Consider the following 21,669-nt stretch of genomic DNA (forward strand, 5'->3'; position numbering starts at 1 on the left):
AATCAAAAATATGTATTTAAGGGGTTTTTAACCTTATTAGGGCCTTCTTGGCTCGATGCTCAACATGTCAGGTCAAACACCCTTGCCAATGCGAGTGCTTCCCCCTCCTGTCCCCATTAGATCTTTTCGCCCCATTCCAGACTACAGTGTGACCTTATTAAAATGGCCCCAAAGAAGCACCGTAGTTTTATGCAGAATAATTGTTGGAGCTACCGTTACATTCTAACAGTCAAGTGCTGTTTCTCGAAGTTTTGTTGGCTGTTCCCGTTAAAAACAAAGTCTGCAGAAGAAGGGTATGCCATTCTGAAGGCCCTTGTTCATCAAGGAATGGTCACCTACTGTAATTCAGTCAGATAATGGTGGTGAATTCATTGGAGAGGTAGTGCAAAAACTTTGCAAAGAATTTGAAGTTTGCATGGTTCATGGTAGGCCACACCACCCACAGTCTCAAGGCCAGATAGAAAATCTCAACAAGCAAGTCAAAAGGTTACTTGCAAGGTTTTTACAACAGTTGCCTAGAGATCTTCAGGCCAATGTCTGGCCTTTACTACTCTCTGCTATTGCAGACCTTTTGAATTGCAAGTGGCACAGCACAATTAATGATGTGCCTTTTCGAATATATAAGAACCGTGAGCCTTCCTGCTTGGTGGACTACATCATCCCAGATGATAGTATGTGGACAGAAAGTATTGAAGATGGTTGCCTTGAGGATTATGAATTTTCATCAGAAGATTTCATTGAACTTGAGAGACATGGGGAAAGCACTTCCATGGATAAATCTAAATTAGAAGAGATAACAGAGGCCATCCTGCAAATTTCTTCTGAGACCATATTATTGTCTTCATTGGGTGTTTCAGCTAAGCAGCTGTCAGCAGCTGTTTAAGAAGATAGTGCAAGGAAATTCACATTCTCCACCTTTTCACAGTCACAACAACATCCCACTTCAATCAGTGGATTCAGAGGCAGAATTCCAGGTAGAGAGCATCACAAATACCTCTTCAACTTGAGTGAAGAATACAAATCTAAGATGGTGGATGTCCTTGAAGCAACAGAACACACCATTCAAAAGAATCACAAACGGGCTCTTAAGAGGGCTAAAGAGCGGGAATTTAAGGTGGGAGACAAAGTTCTCTTCCAAATCCACGTTCAGAAGGATTGCATTTTTCAAAGCCAGATCCCTTTCAGCCCTTGAATGTTCTGGGGGTCATCAAAGAGGTGCGTCCTGGAGGAATGTTCAAGGTGGAGATAGAATGTGGAGAGCAATTGGTAGTTAAATCCATTTTTGGTGGCCAGATGGTTTTGTTCAGGAAAAAGCAGTGTGAACTTCCCCTTTGTGAAACACCCCCCAAGTTATCTTTGCTGAATATGCACAATTTCATTTCAGAGTTTGGCCTAACCTGTGCGTAAGGAGATGTATAATCGAAGTCTAAGGTTGAGGAAAGTGGCTCACCATAGAAGTATTGATGATTTATTGAAGAGTTATTGTCAGGTTCTGGATTATGGACTCCTTGCCATGGTATCGTCGTTTTCTGACAGAGAGGAAGAAGAAGCTGTGTTTTACCAGAAGTTTGTAACTGGCCTTCAAACTTTACAGGCTTCGTGTTTTCAGTACTTTCTCTATGGTACAATCTTTTGGGAGAGAGACAGAAAGCAAAACTGGGAAAGTCAATTCTAAAGTCATCTCACCAGTTACGAGGAACACTCTGACTGCTTGTCATGCGTTTGGAGAGCAAAAAGAAACTCCATGCTTTCATCCCTGCTGCCAGAATCTTGTGCTTCAGATGGCTGTTAACTGTGGGCTCTTCTGGTGTAACAATAGATGGTTGCATTGTACCATCTGATGATAGTATAATGAAAACATCTCAGACAGCTCCAAAGGAAACCCCTCTGTTAAGTAGCCATACAACTGAGGCTAGTACTTCATGCCATGATAAAGACAGTATCAAAAGACCTAGCACCCAAGTCGGTGTTGATGAGCCAGTGTTCAATAAGGATGATCTGCTTGACCATACAAATGATGTAAAATGTTGATGTTGGATCCAACAGATGCAGTACACCCCAAGGAAGTCTGAAAACCCATGAAGTCACCCTTGGTGAGCCATCCACATCATTGCTGTTCATGCCAGGAAGCAATCAAGGAATGCTATGGAAGCCAGCTGAGTTGAAGGACAAGTGTCAGCAACATCTAGAGAACATTGATCCTTACTGCAGTGAACTGGCCAAGTTTGTAATGCCCTTGAAGGGCTTTCTTGCAGCCATAAATCCTTCTCAAGATAATGCCACAGAAAAGAAGTAACTTGAGGTACTTTTTAAAGATTATTGACAAGCATGCAAATAAAGATGTACAGAGCCAAGTGCGCCTAAGTAGCAACAATGGCAGTCAGGAGTGTATGCAAGTTCAAGGGTACAGCTCATTCTGTGGACTTTGTGCAATGAACAATGCAATAGGTTGTTCCAGGAAAGGACCTACTTTGTTCAATTTGTTTGACCTAGATTTGGCAGCAGACATCATTTGGTTAAAACAGGTTTGTGAAGTTGGCTGTGGATTTTCTGTACCTTTAGAGCCTATGCGGGGTCTTGATGGTGACTACAGTATTTTAGCAATGGAGGAGGCAGCAATTAGGAAGAACTGTACATTTCAAAGACTAGATTTACCCTTGAGGGCACTTGTGGATGGTGCTGCAATTAATTCCCTTGACCCCAGCAGTCTCCAGGAATTTTATTCCCTTCTTCTGGGATTGTTCCAGGCAGATGAGAGACCATCACTCATTGTGAGGACAAAGGAATATCACTTTGTTACTCTGCTCTTTAAAGCAGATGCAATTGTACTTCTTGATAGTCGCAGGACATCTGCTCTTCCACTGTCCCTTAAAGATGGCCTAGGTTACATTCAGAGAGAAGCATATCAGAACCCAGATTTTGCTGCTGTAAACCTTCAAGGGCCTGGAACTTATGGCAATCCTGTGAGAGTGAATGACTTGCCAGAAGTTAAGCTGCACACAAATTTTCATTGCACACTGGATGAGGTGTGGGATTTAAGCAGTACTATAAGTGATGATACCATCATTGCCACACTCCATGGACAAGTCAAAGCAAAAGATGTTCGTACCCTCAAGCCAGGTAACCAAATAAATGATGTCGTGATCAACTACATTGGTCCATTCTTAATGAGTCAGAAAAAGGATGTGTATGTGGCAAGCACCTTTTGGCTAAATCCACTGCAGCCAAGAGCTGGGTCTTAAGGAAATGCTTAGGTGTGATTTTCACAAGTATGAAAAGTTTATATTTCCTGTTCATTGCCCTGGTCACTGGTGGTGTGTCTTAATAGACAGGCCAATGAAGTTGTATGGGGAATTTGACTCCCTTTGTAAAGATCGAAGGAGTGATATGTTTTTCAGGTCTTGTGCAGGGAATTCAAAACTGCAAATATTGATATTTCTTCATTTCGAAGGTTAAGTCAGGAGGAAAGAGAAAAGTTGCCTTCTCAAGGACAGAATGTTTTTGACTGTGGTGTCTTTGTCTTGGGTTTTATCAGTGCATTTGTCAACAACTTGGAAATGAATTTCAGCTTAAGGGATATGCCATTCCTGCGGAAATTCATTTGCGAAAATTATCATGAATGGGCAACCAGTATGTGACATTAAAAATTGTCCCAGTACCCAAGAAAGTTGTCATCCAGCTTGTGAAGAAGGTGGCCATGGAAGTGTCCTTGGGCTAGTTGGTTGCTCTACCATTGAAACTATGAGATGTAGGGGTCAAGAGAATATTTGCAGTGACAAAGAATCTGGAGTAAGTGGTACAGGACTTATACATTGTGCTGGTGAAAACAGCAGTGCAAGAATAGGTGAAGATGGAATTAAGAAATGCAGAACAGGAGTGAGTCCATTTAGTCCTGACAAAACCATGGAAGAGGTTTCTGTTGGTTTTGGTGTTGCTTTTCCTGGTAAGTATGAATTAGGGGATTTTGAGAAGGATTATGAAGATATGGAAGATGATCCATTTGTTGTCCCCCCTCCTCTTCTGCCATTAGACATCAACTACGGACAAAGACACAGAGTTGTCAAATGAAAACAATATTCAAGGTAATTAATATGTTGACCATTTTCACTCTTTGTCTCTTTGTTTTTGTAATATGAATTTTTGCTATATTGTTCCATAATTATTCATCTCTATAAACCTTGTTTTTTTGTTATTTGCTAAAGAAAGCATTGTTGTGCCTTTTTACAGCCAGTGAACCAGATGATGAAGATTTGGTCTTGTATGAGCTCCTCAAGCCTCCTTATGATGCTTCTCACGAGGTATGCAGAATTTGTGAGTGATCTGTGGTTTTCTTCTGCTTGGGTTTTCTCTTACATTATTATTATTATTATTATTATTATTATTATCATCATCGTCATTATCATTATTATTATTTTTACCACTGTTGTTGTTGTTGTTGTTGTATACTATGCAGAGATGTTCTTGTAACATGCCCAGTAGTTTAGGGGAATATCATTATTATTATTACTATTATTATAATCATTTTATATTATGCAGAGATGTTCTTGTTAACATGTCAAGTAGTTTAGGGGAATATCATTATTGTTCTTATTATTAATATTATTATTATTATTATTATTATTATTTTAGTACTATTACTTTTGTGTTTTGTTTCCCTTTGATGACTAGTTTTGGATGTTTTTTATTGCCTTGTGTCTGCAATGAATTTTAAGTTAAATTATTATAAATACATCTAATGATTAATAGTCCTTTAATTGCTAAATTTGTTTGTTGGGTTAACATAACGATGTGGTTGTTTTCATTGTCCCTTGAGTTAATTTATAGCATATCATCATTAACATACTGATACTTGGTAAGTGGTACTTACCCGATGAAATTAAGCCAAATGTGCATTTTAATACGAATTTGGTGAAGACAGTCTTTCACAAGCCAAGTGTCATTAGATTTTCTTTCCTAATGGAGACTGATTTTCTTCACAGCTTCCAACCCTACAGATGCTCTATTCTAAAGAAGAAAGGAAGGTATTCCAAGGCCTTAACCCCATCACTGAGCAATATCTTTTCAAACTAAGGAAGGAGAAAGGGATAAATGTTCCAAGAGGGTGTTACCATGCAGTGATGACAACAGAAGAAATGGTAGATTTTGATTACTGGAGGCAGGTAAGGAAGGGGAAGTCGAGACAAAGATTTTTCCATTACAGGTGGGATAGAGCCTTCGAAGTTTGGACCAAGGAGACCACAGAAGAGTTGATAGATGTGGCAAGTATCTTAGAGCGAGTTGATAGTGATGGATGGGTCTTATTGAACATCACAGAACAGTATCACTATGAAATGTGGAGAGACTGGAAATGGAGGCAACTTGAGGAGAAAGACCTTTTGTAATTTTAAATAAAATCAATAAGGCAAGCTATTTGGCACAGTGTAATACTAATAATTAACCCTTTAGCTCCCATGTGTGACCAAGACAGAATTTCTCTTTACACTATCAATACAATATCAAGCAGACAAGTGATGAGAATGAAGAAAATTATTGATAAGGGGATTATTAGTTGATCCAATACCAAATTCTCAAAACTAACATCACAAGAACTATATGGCAGACAGTAAGGAGAAATACTAATGAGATCATGGGAGTTTAAGGGTTAAACACTTAATGGGTCATGTGTTCATTCTAACAGTTTCAATTGGGTTTGAAGCATGCTTAATTCAAGTCATATCCAAAATTCCCTTGCTCCACATTGTGAATTGTACTTAGACATGGCCAGAGAACATCAACAGAGAATGTGACCTCTTAAGCATGTTTGCATCAGACCTATGAATTTGTCCACAAAACTTCCTTTGGAATTGTTGAGTTCCAGAGTTTCACATCTAGTGCATTTCCAGAGCAGTAGAATTTAAAAAAATGACACAAACATTTAAATTGCAAAGAATTTATTTAAAACCTTTATGTTTACAGCAACCCACATAAAAAGAAATCTTACCAACAATTATGAATGAATTAGTGAATAAAATAGCCTTGACTCCTCAATCTGGTGTCAACTGCTTTATTTTATTCAAAAGTATATAAGGGTAAATTGGAGAGTTACTTACTGTGATCTGTGAAATAATATGAATAATTAGAGCCAAACAGTTGCAAGTAAGTATGAAGGTAGAATGGATTTATGGTATATTAGTGCACTATGGTCCACTTTAAATTTCACAAATTCCAAAAAAACTATTTCACCTGAAGTTATTTGCTTGAATTATTTGTAGTGAAGATGTTTATTTCCATAGAAGTGTTGCATGTTCAAGTACAACTGGAGCAGTTTTTTTTTTAACTATCCATTTGTGTTCGTTAAATGAGCAATTTCAGCTTGAATTTTTAGTTAGATTAATTATGGATTGCACATGTTGTGTGCACAAGTGTTTATTTGTTGCAAACACTTACAGTGTATCCTATTTATCAAGAGAATTTTGTCAACAAAGGACATCATAGCAGGAAAAAGGTAACCAAAATTTGTATGAAACATTAAAAAAGGAACAACTAGCGTGATTTTACTTAACCCATGAAACAGTATGTAAACAAACCTGTATGACACCAGCGGCATGTTTGATTGTTGGATCACCCCCATGTTGTGTGTGGAAAACATGACATAAGCCAAAAATTTTTGTAACGCATAGTAGTCTATGATCAATTTCATTGGTTGGATAAAATCACTCTATGTTCATCTACAATATCTTGTCGAGAAATAAATTATGACAGAGCTTTGCCTTAGCATGAGCATGAATGATATTGCTCAATTGTCTTCTTTAGTGAGGCATGTAATTGATGAGGAGAAAGTAATACCTGTTTATTTTGTCATCTGTTAAAAATTTGATTAAATCTGAATTACTTAGGGTTGGTTTTCTTTATTTCCTCATATAGGCATCTCACTTTTTGGGCAGATGTCTCTCTGGAATGAAATTTATTTTTTTCCATTTTCATCTTAATTGGAAAGGCCAAAAAATACAACAACAAAAACCACATCAAGTCTAATATTAAGGCGACAAAGTCTCTGTGAACCAGTTTAATTGCAGTATTACTCAGAGTGCTTTTCAATTGAGTACTGTGAAACCAAAACCAAAGTAACTGCAATGGCCAGTCAGAAAAAGGGAAATATCACATGGAACCAATCAGGACTCAAAGTAAATACATGCAAATGGCCTGAAGTGCAGAAAAATGCGAGGAACAAAGTTATGATTGATTTTGGGTTTGCATCTGATTGGTTGAGAGGGTGGCACAAGATTTCTGGGCCAATCACAGAGCATACTTGGGCAAAACCATCACAATCTTGGATTACTTTTGACACTCAATTGAAAATTGCTCTATCCAAAGCAGTTCCTTGCTTTTCTTTTGAGGCATATATTATGTCTCTCAAAGGGGACAGTGGGTTTAATTCACATTTGAAATCCAAATTCAAAGAATTTTTAGCACACTTTAACAAACGTGGGTGACACTGCCATAGGTTCAATTTTTCTAGGTTCAAAAAATTTTTAAAGTAGTCTTTTGAGTTTCGTTCAAGATTGCAATTGAAAATAGAGAGAACCTTCAAATTCTCACACACTGGTAGAACTTCCAGTGCAGAATCAACATTTTCTTGATTGAGGGTATGTACATTTCCTCCAATTTCCAGAACCCTAAGAACATAGGAAAAAATGTATGAATAAATTATTAACTTGCATTGAGATTATTGTCAAGTGATTACAACCCCCTGAAAGTAAATAGAGAAGATCTACGTTTTCTCGTCTTTGTGTCGTTCGTTTCGCTAAGGCAGAGAATCATTCAAGGAGTCAGAGTTATACCATTCCATATGATTTTAGGGACGAAGGTGATAGCACGCTCACAACACGCTTCCAATCGAAAACAAAAGAAACTGGCTATAACGCTTGCTGAGCATGCTAAAACACACTTTGCTCATGCTTTTATTTCTTATAACACTCTACAAAAAATAAAGCTTGCGCCGTTGAACAGTGAAGCGCGAGCAGGCAAACACGCAAAGCGTGTTAACCTTCGAATACAAAAGCTAGCGTAATAGCGGGCACAGCATAGTAGCGTGTAACCCGGTGTGCAGCACGCATGTTAACTGAACCTAACGCTTAGTCATTACACAGTCAATGTACTCTCATTCTTACGGTAAAAAACCGAACCTCCCATCGGTGTTTATATCGTAAAAAACAAAGTTGAAACATTTGGCCGCGAACGAGTTGCAAGGATTCAAGGCAGACACTTCAATTACTTTTTTTTATGTGGAGTGGTTACTTTTGATGATATTTGTAGTATTTTGAAGCACAAAATGTAACTCAGTGCCAGACGAATTGCGCCGATCGCGTAAACAACCAAACATGTGCAAGATATTCATAAAGCGCCATAACATATAGCCGGTAAAGGCCGAAACATTTGCGTAAAAGTTTATTCCATCGGATGACCAGAGCGATTTTTAGGGGATGATAAACAAAATCAACAGTAAGGAACAATTTTGTTTTCAACAACTCTTTGTTTCTGGGAGCACTACGACTCTCAAACGATTGTTTTCTCTTAATCACGCGCTCAGTCAAGTGCCTGAAACTCGATTCAATCAATGCAGTAAACAATTTGCGAAACGGGAACTTATATAAGATAACGTGATGGTGTATAACTTTTGAAGGCGTTAAAATTCATTTGTCGTACCATTATTTACCATTGTTTACCATTATGTAAGCTTGCCCATCACAATGAAGTGCTATTGAGTTCAAGAGGAAAACATTTGGATGAACGGCAGAAATATCTAGCTACGTTTTACTTTAGTGTGTCCTCCTGTGTAAACTTGCACGCTAAGCGTAACATCGATCACGCTTTTCAAACCGAAACAAAGACCAAGCGTGCTAACTTGACCAAAACGAAACAGTGTGTACTTGTTGTTAAAAAATAATATATGCACATATTAAACACGCTAAGCGTGTTGTGAGCGTGTTATCACCTTGTCCTTGAAATTATATGGCGGGTCACATTTGTCATTTGGAGGCAATTTAAAACGAGGAGTGCGGCTGTAGCCCTGTCGGCCACTTCCCCTCTGCGACGAAGATCTTGATTAAATCTCCTAAAAGAGACGTCTGCGATTTTTGAGATTTTCAAAAGAGACACGATTTTAAACCAGCCAAAACTTTTCTAAACAAAAAACAAACAGAAACAAAGCAGATACTACCCTTATAAATTAGCTTTGACAGAGCCTCAACAGAGCAAGGTTGCTGGCTCTTTCGCTGTGCGGGTACTTGTGGGGTTTTCACCATCCTGTTATGTCATGCTTACGAGCTCAGATAGTCTAAAGAGAGCGTAAAGGCCATCTACGACTGTTACGTATTTTCTTACTTTTCGCGCGTATTTTTAGCCTTGACGCTTTGTTTGTCATCTAAAATTTCAACCCCTATCCAATCGGGATGATAGAAGCAAATAAGTTCAATTGTATACCTCAGATTCTCCAGACTTTGCCGGTTTGATGCCAAGACATTTAAAATGGCAGCCATGTGGCAAGTACCTTGCAGCGATAACTCTTCGACGTTGGGTTGTCGAGCGAGGAGCTTTGCCACTTGTACAGATGTAACATTGTTACAGTCACTGATATCCAAATATTTCAAATCGTGACATGAAAGTGATTCCAACACCTAAAAAAAAGACAGACAACGCAATCAAAAGGCAGGGCCAAGATAGTTTATAAATTCGAGATTCGAATTATCACAAGATGGTGTCACCTTGTGACCAGACGTTAATAAGGGGAGGAGGGAGGGGAAGATGTGATGTTCTATGCTATATTTCATGGCGAATAAGGTGGCCTGATCGAGAGACAAAAGAAACAAAAATAAACAAGATATAATAGAAGTAATCAAAGATTATGAGAGAGCGTTAGATGCCCCAAATTCAAATTACTTTTCATTTCATTCATATTCATGCCTGAAATTGACAAATTTTAACGTCTGCTTTACTGCATTTGTGGCGTTCGCGTTGTTGATATCCGCGCTTTTGCTGTTATAAATAAGGATATTTAAGTCTAGCGTGAATTAATTTCCCGTGGAATTTCCTTGTTTTATTGCTAGCAAGTAGAGCGATTTTTATATGCTGCAACTGTTTCGACTGTGGTCTCGGGTCTGTTGCGTGACAGCTTCAATGTCCGTAAAATTTATATAACTTATATAATAACAGATAAGCTAACATGGTTTGATGCTACTCTGGTTTACAGATTTAATGAGTGTAACCGAAGAAGTTACAATTCATAGACCTAACGTTTCGACACTCCTGTCTAGTTTGAATAGCCACAACGTTAAAGTTGCTCAAAAACCTTTTCAGACTTTGGGGCATATTTTCGCCAGACCCAAGGATCCTGACGATGGCGGTTTGCTTCCTGACGGCTATTTACACTTCGTCAGAAAAAAAAGGCCGCTAATTAGTGATCATATAAAACGACCTCTTGTTGCATCGTTTAGATCACCTTTGATGAAGGCACTAGACAGGAGTGTCGAAACGTTGGGTTTATGGATTCTAACGTCTTCGGTTACATTCATTAAATCTGTAAACCAGAGTAGCATCAAACCAAGTCTGATTGTCCACCTGAACTTTAATATATTTTAACAGATAAGCTATTTACATTAAACTTCCATGATGCAAAACATTTTTCTTTTTACCGATAATATTCACAGTGTGGCAAAAACTTTTTTCGGTAGAATTATATATTTTTCTATGGGCAGTGTTCCAAGCTTGTTATATCTTAGTAACAAGATATATTAGAAGTAATCAAAGATTATTGGAAAGCGTTCAGACCACAGGCAACCGCAAACGAACGCAATAATAGGCTAAGCTCAAAAACTCCCGTTTGGTACTAACCTCATCGTTAACAGCTTGATTAAGGGCAGAAAGTCCCACCATTTCCAGACTGCATCTCTGGTGCAAAAATTCCTGGAGTAGTTTGGAGGATGTCAGTCGCTCGCAATAACCAAGGTTAATACCGATCAGTCCCATCGGAATGAATTCGCAGAGTTCTTCTCCACTTATATTCGTACAATAAATGTCCAGGCTTATCAGTCGGACCATATCCTTCAACGGTGCAAAGTTACTTACTTTGACACAGAATCTAAGGCTGAGAAATTTCACGTGAGTGATGTTAGACCATATGCCTTTGTTAGGAATGTAGGTCATCCTCCTCTCGAAACATCGGAAGTCAAGAAGCGTAAATGGCCTTTTAGTAGAAACCAAAATTTTGTAAAATGTTCTGCATGTTAAAGACACATTTACAAGATCCGAAGTTGAAAGAATGTTGAATAAAGCGAGAAGGCAAACGTGGGGCAAGCGGTCAATTGTCGACATCTTTACCTATAATGTTGAAACTTTGCCGATTAAACCTGTATTAGCGGTCGGAATGACTGTATGGCCGATTATTTAAGGTTGACTGCTTAGGTCAAGACAAAAGAAAAAAGCCCTTATGACCCCTTCAAGGTTGACCGCGGTGACCACTTGATAAAGGTGACACAAAGAATAATTAGAGGAAATCAAAACTTAATTCGACAGTTGACCGTTTTATAAAGGGTGACTGCCGCTTAAAAGGCATAGGTCGCACTTGGGCAAAGGTTCTATCTTGGGGAATTTTCAGTTTCGCTTTCAAGTAAGAGTTATCATAATTCAAATTCTGCGACCCACTTTTCCTTGAGTGACATAGCGTTAGGATTTATATCTTTTGAACGAAAAACAAATTAGCTAAATGCCGACACTTTTGCTGAAAAGGGTTTCCTGTAACCCAAGGCGAAATTCCAGGATTGTGCGATACACTCCTGTACGCAAAGTATCCGATCAAAGCTGGCAAAATTCAAGACAACCTAATCAGAGAAACTCTGGTTTCAGTGACTGTTGAGGTATCAAAACCACTTCAAATATTTTTCGTCGTCAGGGGGTTTAAAATATACGTCTTCGGAATTCTGATTTCCTTTTAGCACATTAAGCTTACTTTAAACCGAAATTTTTGAGCTGATTAGTTTATTCTTGCATGGGAAAATAACCGAGATTGCATCGGTCTTCTGTTACTTTTTCGATGATTGTGAATACCGGGACCCTTTGTCACTTCACTTCCTATTTTTTACTCAACAAAGTTTCCAACCTCTTTTCATTGCCACACCAAAGCCCTACAGCGTCTCTGATGTTTTTGCCGATTTTCCAATAAACTAGGCAAATTCCTGGATAAATTCCGAAATAGAAAAGTTAGGGTGCAATTTGGAAAAGTGTCTCCTTGACAGATTTTGACCGCAAAACTTTGCCAAGTGCGATCAATTCGCAGATGTGAGAAAAGTCTTTGTGCCGTTTGCCGACAAATAGTACTTCTTTGTTCTGCTAACTGAAAAACTCACTCGCGATCACGTATGGTCCATAATCTAAAACCAACTTCGCCGAACAACTGCTGTTCTGCTCGCCTGTTTTTTTTCAGGTAAGAAACATTTTCTATTCAACTTCTATGATCACGCAACGGTGATCGTACCCCATTATACGAAACCTAAAGGTTTTGTAGCTGGAAATCTCTCCCATGGAGAACTTTGTAACAGCCTGGAATACGATACATCGTATTACAACTTTTTTATGACAAAACGACTATTGCGAAAACAATTTAGTTCTAGAGGTTATTACTTTTATTCTTAAAACAAGAAAAATAATATTGTAGCTGACTAGTTAAATCGCGAACTTTTCAAAACTCATCCTTTGTTGAATACGGTAAAGAGTTTGATCGACGAAAGCACGGCAATCTAAGTTTCAGTTTATTACATTGTCCGCTGTTGTCATTAGCCGTTTGAATTTCCACGAGTATAAGCGTTGTTCGGGTATCCTCGCTGATGATATTTCAGATGATTTGCAGGATCCTTGAAAGAAATGAATCAGTGGTAAACAGTCATTCATTTAATGGGCTACAATCTCTGACAAAAGTCTTTGAAACACTTCGAATCCTTCCGGCTTCCTGCCCATTGCAATGTTGCCTAACACAATCTAAGTGAGACTCCATGTTAGTTTACCGCACTAACACCGCAAGGTACGAGGGGGAGGTTAGTCCTATCTTGAGAACTGTGTTCCAACACTTTTTCACAGATTGTGGATTCTCTATCTCCGGATGCTTAAGGGCCTATTTACACGGTACGTCAGAGTTTCTCGCATGCGACAAGCTTACGACAGGCCAACTACAGACTTGTGTCGTGTGAATCAAACCAAAAACTCGCGATCGCTTACGACTTTCACATGCGACACAAAAAATGTCGTAGGCTTTGAAAACATTTTCTAAAACGCTGCGACAATCGTAACCGAATTCGACAGAAATTACTTAATATATTGTCACAAATTTCTAGGGGAAGGGGAGGAAGGCGAAGTTTTCTTGCGTCAAAATGTCGACAATACACAATCGAGCACAACTTTTTAAAATAGCCGTCATGAGGACCATTTTATGACGAATGCCAGACAAAATGGCATTTGAAATTGTACGCGATTTTTGCAGGGAGTAAATAAAATGTCGTGCGCGTGTAATTGGTCCTAGCCTGTCTTAAGGTTACTTCTCACCTTCAGAGACTGAAAAGATCGATTTTTCTTTTACTAGACTAAACTGAATTCAAACTTTCAACCTAACGTTTCCTTTAACAAAAATTCCGAAATCTTTAAAAGCACCCGAGTTATTAAGAAAAACGCATTTTCAAAAAAAAAGTTGATAAATCAGGAAGGTGTCATAATCTTGGACCCTGGGGAAATTTTCGCGGCAACCGCTCATGTTGAGGTTCGATTTTAATGTTATTTCCATATTTTGTTTACAGCGCGCATTTGACAAAATTCACACATGGAAAGCTCTTTGTTTATGGAAATATATTTGATTTCGTGAAAGCGACTGGTAATGGCGGAGCTCGACGTTGGCGTCCAGATTTCGATCTAAGAAGTCGCCGTCAAACTAAAATTGGTAAAATTTCCGCACAGCCCCATACTATTGTAAAGCAAATCTGTTTTCCCAATGGCAATCTATTGTTTTTGTTATTGTCTTCTCTATCCAAAAACTGAATGCATAATGTGCGGAAATTTTACCCCAAAATTTGCCATAAATGATGTTAAAACGAGGTTTCCTTTTCGTTACGCAAGTACCAGCCTTGTTACAAAGACATTAACAATTGCCTCGAATCGCAATTTTGAAAGCTGTATGTCGATTCGTTGTCTTGCTCCTCAGCACATTTTGCGGTTTTTCCATTTTTGCCGCGGGTTTTTTCTTTGCCCTTCGCAACTTTGCACATTAATGTGTCGTCCTCCTCAACGCTCCACTCAGCGATCGAGATAAGCAAAAAAGAAACGTGCCTGCAATGAGTTACTTTTCTTGGTTAATCTTGATCATCGTCATTGACGCCAGGAGGTTCCGTTGTCCTATTGGTTTGCGGTTTCAGGAGGCAAGCGGATAATCACCTGGCGTGACGCGGTTGTTCGCGAGCCTTTATGAACTAAAATCTCGCATTTGATTTTGGGAGGAGTACAACCACTTTGAGCGAATTTATGGGGTATACAGATTTGACCGATTTTCGTCAAATTTCGCCAAAACATCTTAGGAATAATGTCAAACAAAAGTGTCTTGGGAAGTTTTGATATCTGAAATATTTATCCCGTGGCTTCCATTTACGCAACACGACTTGCACATTTTTAGTTATTCCAACTTTAGATGCCAATATCTAGACAACCAATTAGAATATCAAAAAAGCCTATTACACTTTTGTTGACTGATGCCTTGTGAATAGGACTGTGTAGCCAATTAGTTCGTGCTGCAGCATCCCATACGCGATAAATTTAAAAATAGAAGACCCTTCGGTCGTTTCACGCCTTACCGGATCCTGACACTTCCTTAAAAGAAAAGTTGCTTGAAGTCTATTTTTATCGCAAACTGCATTTATGAAGCTTTCTTCTGATATATCGTTTGCTAGGATTGTAGTGAAACTGGTGCGCGAACGAATTTTTTCCCGAAGGACACCCGCGAAGGGAAGTAACCTTAAGCTTGTCGCATGCGATTAAGTCGTACCGTATATATCGGCCCTAAACACAAAAATTATACATGACTTTTATATATCGAAGTGAATACTCTGATACATCCTCTTATGTTTTTCTTTATATGCCTGGGAGCCGAGCAAACTGATAACTACCCATATTCTCTCGTTCTCTTTAAAATAGAATTCTTGATCAATTTTTGCTGAGTTGGCTACCATGGCCCGAGATGGAGGATCACGTGGTGAGATAAACTAATTTTCTTCTCTGCTGTCCTGAGAAGGTTTCCTATACTTTCAGAATAGAACAGAATTCTGGCTACCCTAACAACTCAACAGGAAATCGTCACTTTTAAATTAAATGTTCTAAGGGAGTCCTTGAAATTGCTTGGAGGTTTATCGCCTATCATGAATTAAAAGCAGTGAACAAGGCTGTAATGAATTACACACAACTCCAGATGAGGGTTTCTGGTGTAGTGAAGTACTGGTGCATTTCATCCCTGAGAAGCAATCAAACTACTGTTTTGTCACATTTAACATTACTTAAAAATTAATAATCGATGACTTAGATGTCATGCATATCAAAGAATATTGGCACGGAAAGAGGTACTCTCATTAATGGTTCATGTGCATATTCCAGGATGAGCTTTATTGTATCTCTAGTGTGAACATTGGTGGTGATATTTTTGAGAAAGGCCATCATTGAACGGTCATGTTTACGGGTTTTGAAGGAAACATTAAACCACAGAGGCCCAGGGCTAAACAGCTTCGTAAAATGTTGTTGTATATTGATATTACTGAGTGATACATTTCTTATGTTTGAAGAGCATGTCATTAACATGGACTGGCTTGAAAGGGAAATAGTTATGGAAGAGGAACTGGAAAGAGGAAGAGAAGAAAAAAGAAAAGGTGATGAGCAAACGAAAAGAGAGGAACAAATAAAGAGAGAAGAACAAAGAAAGAGAGAAGAACGAAGAAAAAGAGAAGAACGAAGAAAAAGAGAAAGGGAATGGAAAGCGCAACAGGAGAGGGTAAAAAGGTTAGGAAGAAAAAGAGAGAGACGTCAAGAGATGAGAGGCGCGGAGTTAGAGAGAGGAAGAGTGGGCGTAACGGCAAAAGAAAGGACCCGGGATGAAATTAACAGAGGAAGAGATAAGAGAAGAGGTAAGTGTAAAACCAAGCATTAAGCAAGTGTTGACTGACTGTAAAAGGTCCCATTTCAGTGGCATGTCTAACAAGTCGCCTGGGGCTTCTTTCCAAGTGACCCTTAAATGATAAGATTACACACAGCACACGATTGTAGTGAATGTGTAGAAGAAGTGTTGCGTTTAATCATATCTATCTCGCTCAAATATCTAGAGGAAACACTTTGGTTGAAGGAGACAAATCTTACAGTTTTAATTTGATAGCTATGGCAACATCAAAATCTTGTGAAAGATAGGAGGAGAAAGCATTGTAGGAACGGTCAAAATTCTGGTACAGGTATTTCATGAAGACGAATAATAAATGTATACACGACTGTTGGTGTGTCTGGTGCCAAAAGATTCCCTTTTGTCTAACCCTGACCCAAAAGGTTTTATCGTTTGAGTCTAAGGTGAGGCCAGATGATGCTCACCTGAGGCAGGACTTTTAATTGGGACTGTGTTTTTTCCGGCTCTACTCAGAGAGGTTAAAGTTACAGGACATTTTTCTGGAAAACTTCCCTTCCCTCTTATTTGGACTGCAACAACATTGTGCTTGTCTGTAATTTTCTCATTTATATTTTTATTCCAGTTCGGTGTCACAAGTGTCGAGGGTTTGGCCACGTACGTGCCGAATGCCCAACGAGACGCGGCCCGGTTGTGCCCCACCAAGATCAAGATCAAGGAAAAGAACTGATAGTTAATAATTATCATTTTCACGCCTCTCTTGACAATGTAAGATTTCACTAATAAGTTTAGTCAGTTATCTTACATTGCCAAGAGGTTTATTTTATACTTTAATACTAATATTCAATTAATTAAAAACGTACACGTGATTTATCAGTATTATAAATTTAATGTATATTGTTTCTTTTTTTATTTTTACGTGATCGAAAGACATTAAATATTTGGAAGAGAAACTTAAAACTTGTCCTTTGCTTACATAGATTTTTCTTTTGTTACGCCCTACTAAGTGACTCTTGATGTCATGTCAAGTTCTCCATTGGTTCCACAAGTAAACAGACACCATGCACTAAACCCTTTAATTATTCTGTTACGGTGAATAGTACCCGTGGGCCTCTTCGTAGATGTTCACTTTGCTTATAACGCAAAGATAAATCAATAGTTTGCCGTCAATGTATGCACATGCATCTGTGTATACAGAGACTTCTGGGGAAATTTCTCATTGCCTGAAAACATTTTTAACGCTAAACTGACTTAAATTCCAAGGGTGTGAGGAATATGCAGACCCTTTTCAACAATCAGAACATCACAGTGGTAAAACATAACACCAAAACTTGCAGACTGATAAACTGATATTTTATAGGGAAGGCTACATTCTCTTTTCCAGCAAAATAATCTCCTCAGACTCAGTGATATTTGTCGAATAATCCCCAGGCTTTGTGCAGGGGATTCTACAGTGTACCGACTAAAATTATTGACCTCACCCGAGGGTAAGCTTTCATTGAATGTGGAAATTCTCAAAAAATGAAACAAATTCTGACAATTTATCCAGCGAGTAGAATATATCTTAACATACCAAATCCAATCTTCACCCCAATTTTCCATTTTCTCAATCAACTCTAAAAACACGTGGTTAATTGTGACAATTCATCCTACAAGTAGATAATATCACAACTTTTCTATATCCAATCTTTACCCCGATTTGTTCAATTAACTTTAGAAAAACGGGGTAAATCGCGACAATTCGAGTGGTTAATATCATAACTTGCAATATTCAATCTTTACCCCTGATTTTCCATTTGTTCAATGAATTCTAGAAAAACGGGATAAGTTCTGACAATTCGTCACGCAAGTGGAATATAACCTTAGTTGTCATGTCAAATCTTTACCCCAATTTTCTTTGTTTTAATGAATTAGTTCTAGAAAAACAGGGTAAACTCTGAGAGTTCATAATACCCTTAGCTCCCATATGCCATCCTTCACTCCGAGTTTCCAATTTTGCCATATCAAATCTTTACCCTTATTTTCCATTTTTTTTTCGTTTATTAGAGACAAATAAGGTTAAATCTTACAATTAATCCCACATGTAGGATACATCATAGCTTTTCATAGTCAATCTTCACCCCGATTTTCCGTTTCTTGAGTAAATTCTGGAAAAATGGGGTAAAATCTGAGTATTCATCCTTTAAGTGGAATACATCCTAACATGTCACATTCAATCTTTGTCCCGGTTTTTTGCTTTTTTCCAAGAATTCTGTACACAATGGGGTAAAAAAAGGACAATTCATCCTACAAGTGAAACATATCCCAACTTGTTATGTGTAATCTTTACCCGATTTTCCGTTATTTTCAGAGAATTCTAAAAAAACAATTCATCTCATAAAAGAATGTATTCTAACGTGCCGAATTAATTTTTCAATGAATTCTGAAAACGGGCTAAATTGTGTCCATTCATCTTTAAACTGAAATAAATTATAACTCGGGACATCCCTAATTTTCCATTTTTTTTTTCTAATTAATTCCAGAAAAAGGGGGTTAATTCTGAGAATTGGTCCCATAAGTGGAATACATTTTAAGTTTCCATATCCAATCTTCAACCCGGTCTTCTATTTTTATTCAATGAATTCCAGAAAAACGGGGTAAGTTATAAGAATTTATAGCGTAAGTGGAGTATATCCTAAGTTGTCATATCTTATCTTGACCCCGATTTTCCTTTTTTAATGAATTAATTCAAGAAAAAGAGGGTAAACTCTGAGAATCCATGCTACAACTTCCCAAATGCCATCTTTGCTCCGATTTTCCATTTTTTTTAGTGAATTCTAGAGAACAAGGGTAAATTCTTAGAGTTCATCCCGCAAGTGGAATGCAACCTGTACGTTGTCTTGTCAAATCTTCCCTGATTTTCCTTTTTTTTAATGAATTAATTATAAAAAAAACGGGGTAAACTCTGAATTTATGCTAATAGCGGATAATTCCCGTAGTTCCCTTATGCCATCTTTACTCTGGTTTTGCAATTTTTTTTTCAAGGAATTATAGAAAAACGGGGTGAATTCTAGTAACTCATCCTCCAAGTGGAATATATTCTATTGACCTGCCACATCTAATCTACTTTACCCCGATTTTCCATTTTTTTTTGGATGAATTATAGAAAAACGGGGCACATTCTGAAAATGCTTCCACCAATTGGAATTTATCATGTTTATCCTACTGACTTGCCATATCCTATCTTTACCCGATTTTCCATTTTTTTTTTCAGTAAATTCTAGAAAAACGGGGTACATTCTGAGAATTCACGCTACAACTGGATAATACCCTAAGTTCCCATGTGCCATCTTTACCCCTATTTTCCATGACTTTTTTCAGCGGTGAAATTCTACGATTAGCGCTAATCGTTAGCCCCCCAAAATAAAGCGATACGCAATAACTTAATTGTGATTAGGAGTTTTTTATAACACCCGCTTTCAGTTATTATTAACGTCCATAGAAATTCAAAACTTAGGCACAACAACATGCTATAAAATATATTCTTCCTCTTTAATTGTAGTTATTCCCCAATGAAGTCTCAATTAGAGACGAAACGCGTCCGAAATAAACGAGAAGCTTACAACTACAAAAAGTGTTTCTTTGTGCGGCTCGCTAGTCTTAGTTAAAAATGAAAGATAGAAAAAATTACAAGTTTTAAAAGAAGTTTATGTTCTGAGTGAATTCTAGAAAAGCGGGGTAAATTCTGAGAATTCTTCCTTCAAGTGGAATTGATCCTAGGGTGCCAAATCCAATCTTTAACCCGATTTTCCATTTTTTTTTTCAATGAATTCCAGAAAAACGGTATGAATTTTAAGAATTCGTCCCCCAAGTGGCTAATACCCTCAGTTCCCATATGCCATATTCACCCCGATTTTCCATTTGATCGGTGAATTTTAGAAAAACGAGGTAAATTCTGAGCATTCATACTACAAGTGGATAATAGCCGAAGTACCCATACGCTATCTTTACCCCGATTTGTGATTCATTCCAGGACTTCTACTTTTTCTCGACTTTGAAAAGGCCTTCGACACGGTAGAATGGTCTTTTCTTCCAAAAACTTTACAGTGTTACAATTTTTGGCAATCTGCTATCAACTGGAAGCTCTTTTACCATAACACAGAAAGCTGCATTCTTAACAACGGTTGGTCTAGCAACTTCTTCAAACTTGAAAGGGGGGTAAGGCAAGGCTGCCCTCTCTCTCCGTATCTCTTTAATCTCTGTGTAGAAATATTAGCCGAAACAATACGGCAAAATAAAAACATTAAGGGCATAAAAATAAACGAACAAGAAGTAAAAATCAGTCAATACGCGGATGATACTACCCTTATTTTAGATCGATCGCCCGCCTCTCTAACAACCTCCTTACAAATATTAGACTTTTTCAGCGAGATTTCTGGTCTCCGATTAAATAGCAAGAAAACTGAAGCTTTGTGGATCGGTGCGAATATTCGAAACGAAACACATCTCAGACCCGACAAAGATTTTAAATAGGTAAAAGATAAGGTTAAGGCTCTAGGCGTATGGCTCTCCACCAACCCCAAAACCACTATAGAAGCTAATTACAACGAAAAGCTAACCAAAATCAGAAACAGCTTAAGCTGCTGGGAACTGCGCCGTTTAACCTTATTAGGAAAAATTACAGTTTTAGAAAGCCTTATTGCCTCTCAACTGGTTTACATCCTGTCCCCTCTGCCGTCCAACCACAGCGCTCTAACAGAAATAAATAATATGTTCTTCAATTTTGTATGGGATGGCAAGGGAGACAAGGTAAAGCACAACATAATGATCAACGACTACGAGAACGGAGGGTTAAGGATGATTGATATCAAAATTTTCAACAAAGCTCTTAAATCAAGTTGGGTAAAAAAATATCTAGATCCGGAAAATCAAGGAAAATGGAAACTTTTGTTTGACTATGAATTACAAAATCTAGGTGGTGTCGAATTTTTTCGTACCAACCTTAATAAACAAGATCTGTTAAAAACTATAAAAACTGCAGAGGCCTTTACTTCAGAAATACTCCACATCTGGTCAGAAATCTCACTTGAAACTAATTTCTCCTCCATTGATCAGCTAAAGGCGCAAAGTCTATGGCATAACTCTCTTATACGTGTCGGTAACAAACCTGTATACTATCGTTCATGGTCTGTAAAGGGAGTTAAAACAGTGGGCCATTTGATGAATGATGCGAATAGTTTCCTATCTTTCTCTGATTTTAAAGAGCTTTACGACATTAAAACAAACTTCCTTACTTTTCAAGGCATCTTATCAGCTGTTAAGGCCTTACAAAAAAGCAATGAAGCTAACTTCAACAGCTGTAATACTGCATACGAAACTACCTTCGACACCTTCCTAAAGACGACAAAACCAAAAAGACTAACATATAAAATTCTGACGAGCAACAGAATGCATGCTCGAAACACCAGATAATGTCGACTGGAAGGCAGTTTACAGAACTCCTTTTCTGTGCACAAAAATCACAAAAT

General features: G+C 38.0%; 2 protein-coding genes and 1 pseudogene across 2 annotated transcripts; all 3 read left to right on the plus strand.

Annotated features, from left to right (window-relative positions):
* Positions 1-26: 26 nt before the first annotated feature.
* LOC136278402 (KRAB-A domain-containing protein 2-like) lies at positions 27-883 on the plus strand (annotated as a pseudogene).
* Positions 884-946: 63 nt separating this feature from the next.
* LOC136276718 (octapeptide-repeat protein T2-like) lies at positions 947-17,024 on the plus strand. Its single transcript, XM_066161977.1, has 4 exons — positions 947-974; positions 15,202-15,259; positions 15,840-16,178; positions 16,788-17,024. The coding sequence occupies exons 2-4, from the start codon at positions 15,235-15,237 to the stop codon at positions 16,943-16,945; spliced, it is 522 nt and encodes a 173-aa protein (XP_066018074.1). The 5' UTR covers positions 947-974; positions 15,202-15,234; the 3' UTR covers positions 16,946-17,024.
* Positions 3,616-5,626, plus strand: LOC136278403 (uncharacterized). Its single transcript, XM_066161978.1, has 4 exons — positions 3,616-3,918; positions 4,031-4,082; positions 4,228-4,298; positions 4,980-5,626. Exons 1-4 carry the CDS (start codon positions 3,616-3,618, stop codon positions 5,379-5,381), a joined length of 828 nt encoding a protein of 275 aa, XP_066018075.1. The 3' UTR covers positions 5,382-5,626.
* Positions 17,025-21,669: the final 4,645 nt, after the last annotated feature.

Source organism: Pocillopora verrucosa, unplaced genomic scaffold, assembly GCF_036669915.1.
Source record: "Pocillopora verrucosa isolate sample1 unplaced genomic scaffold, ASM3666991v2 scaffold_1, whole genome shotgun sequence".
NCBI lineage: Eukaryota > Metazoa > Cnidaria > Anthozoa > Scleractinia > Pocilloporidae > Pocillopora > Pocillopora verrucosa.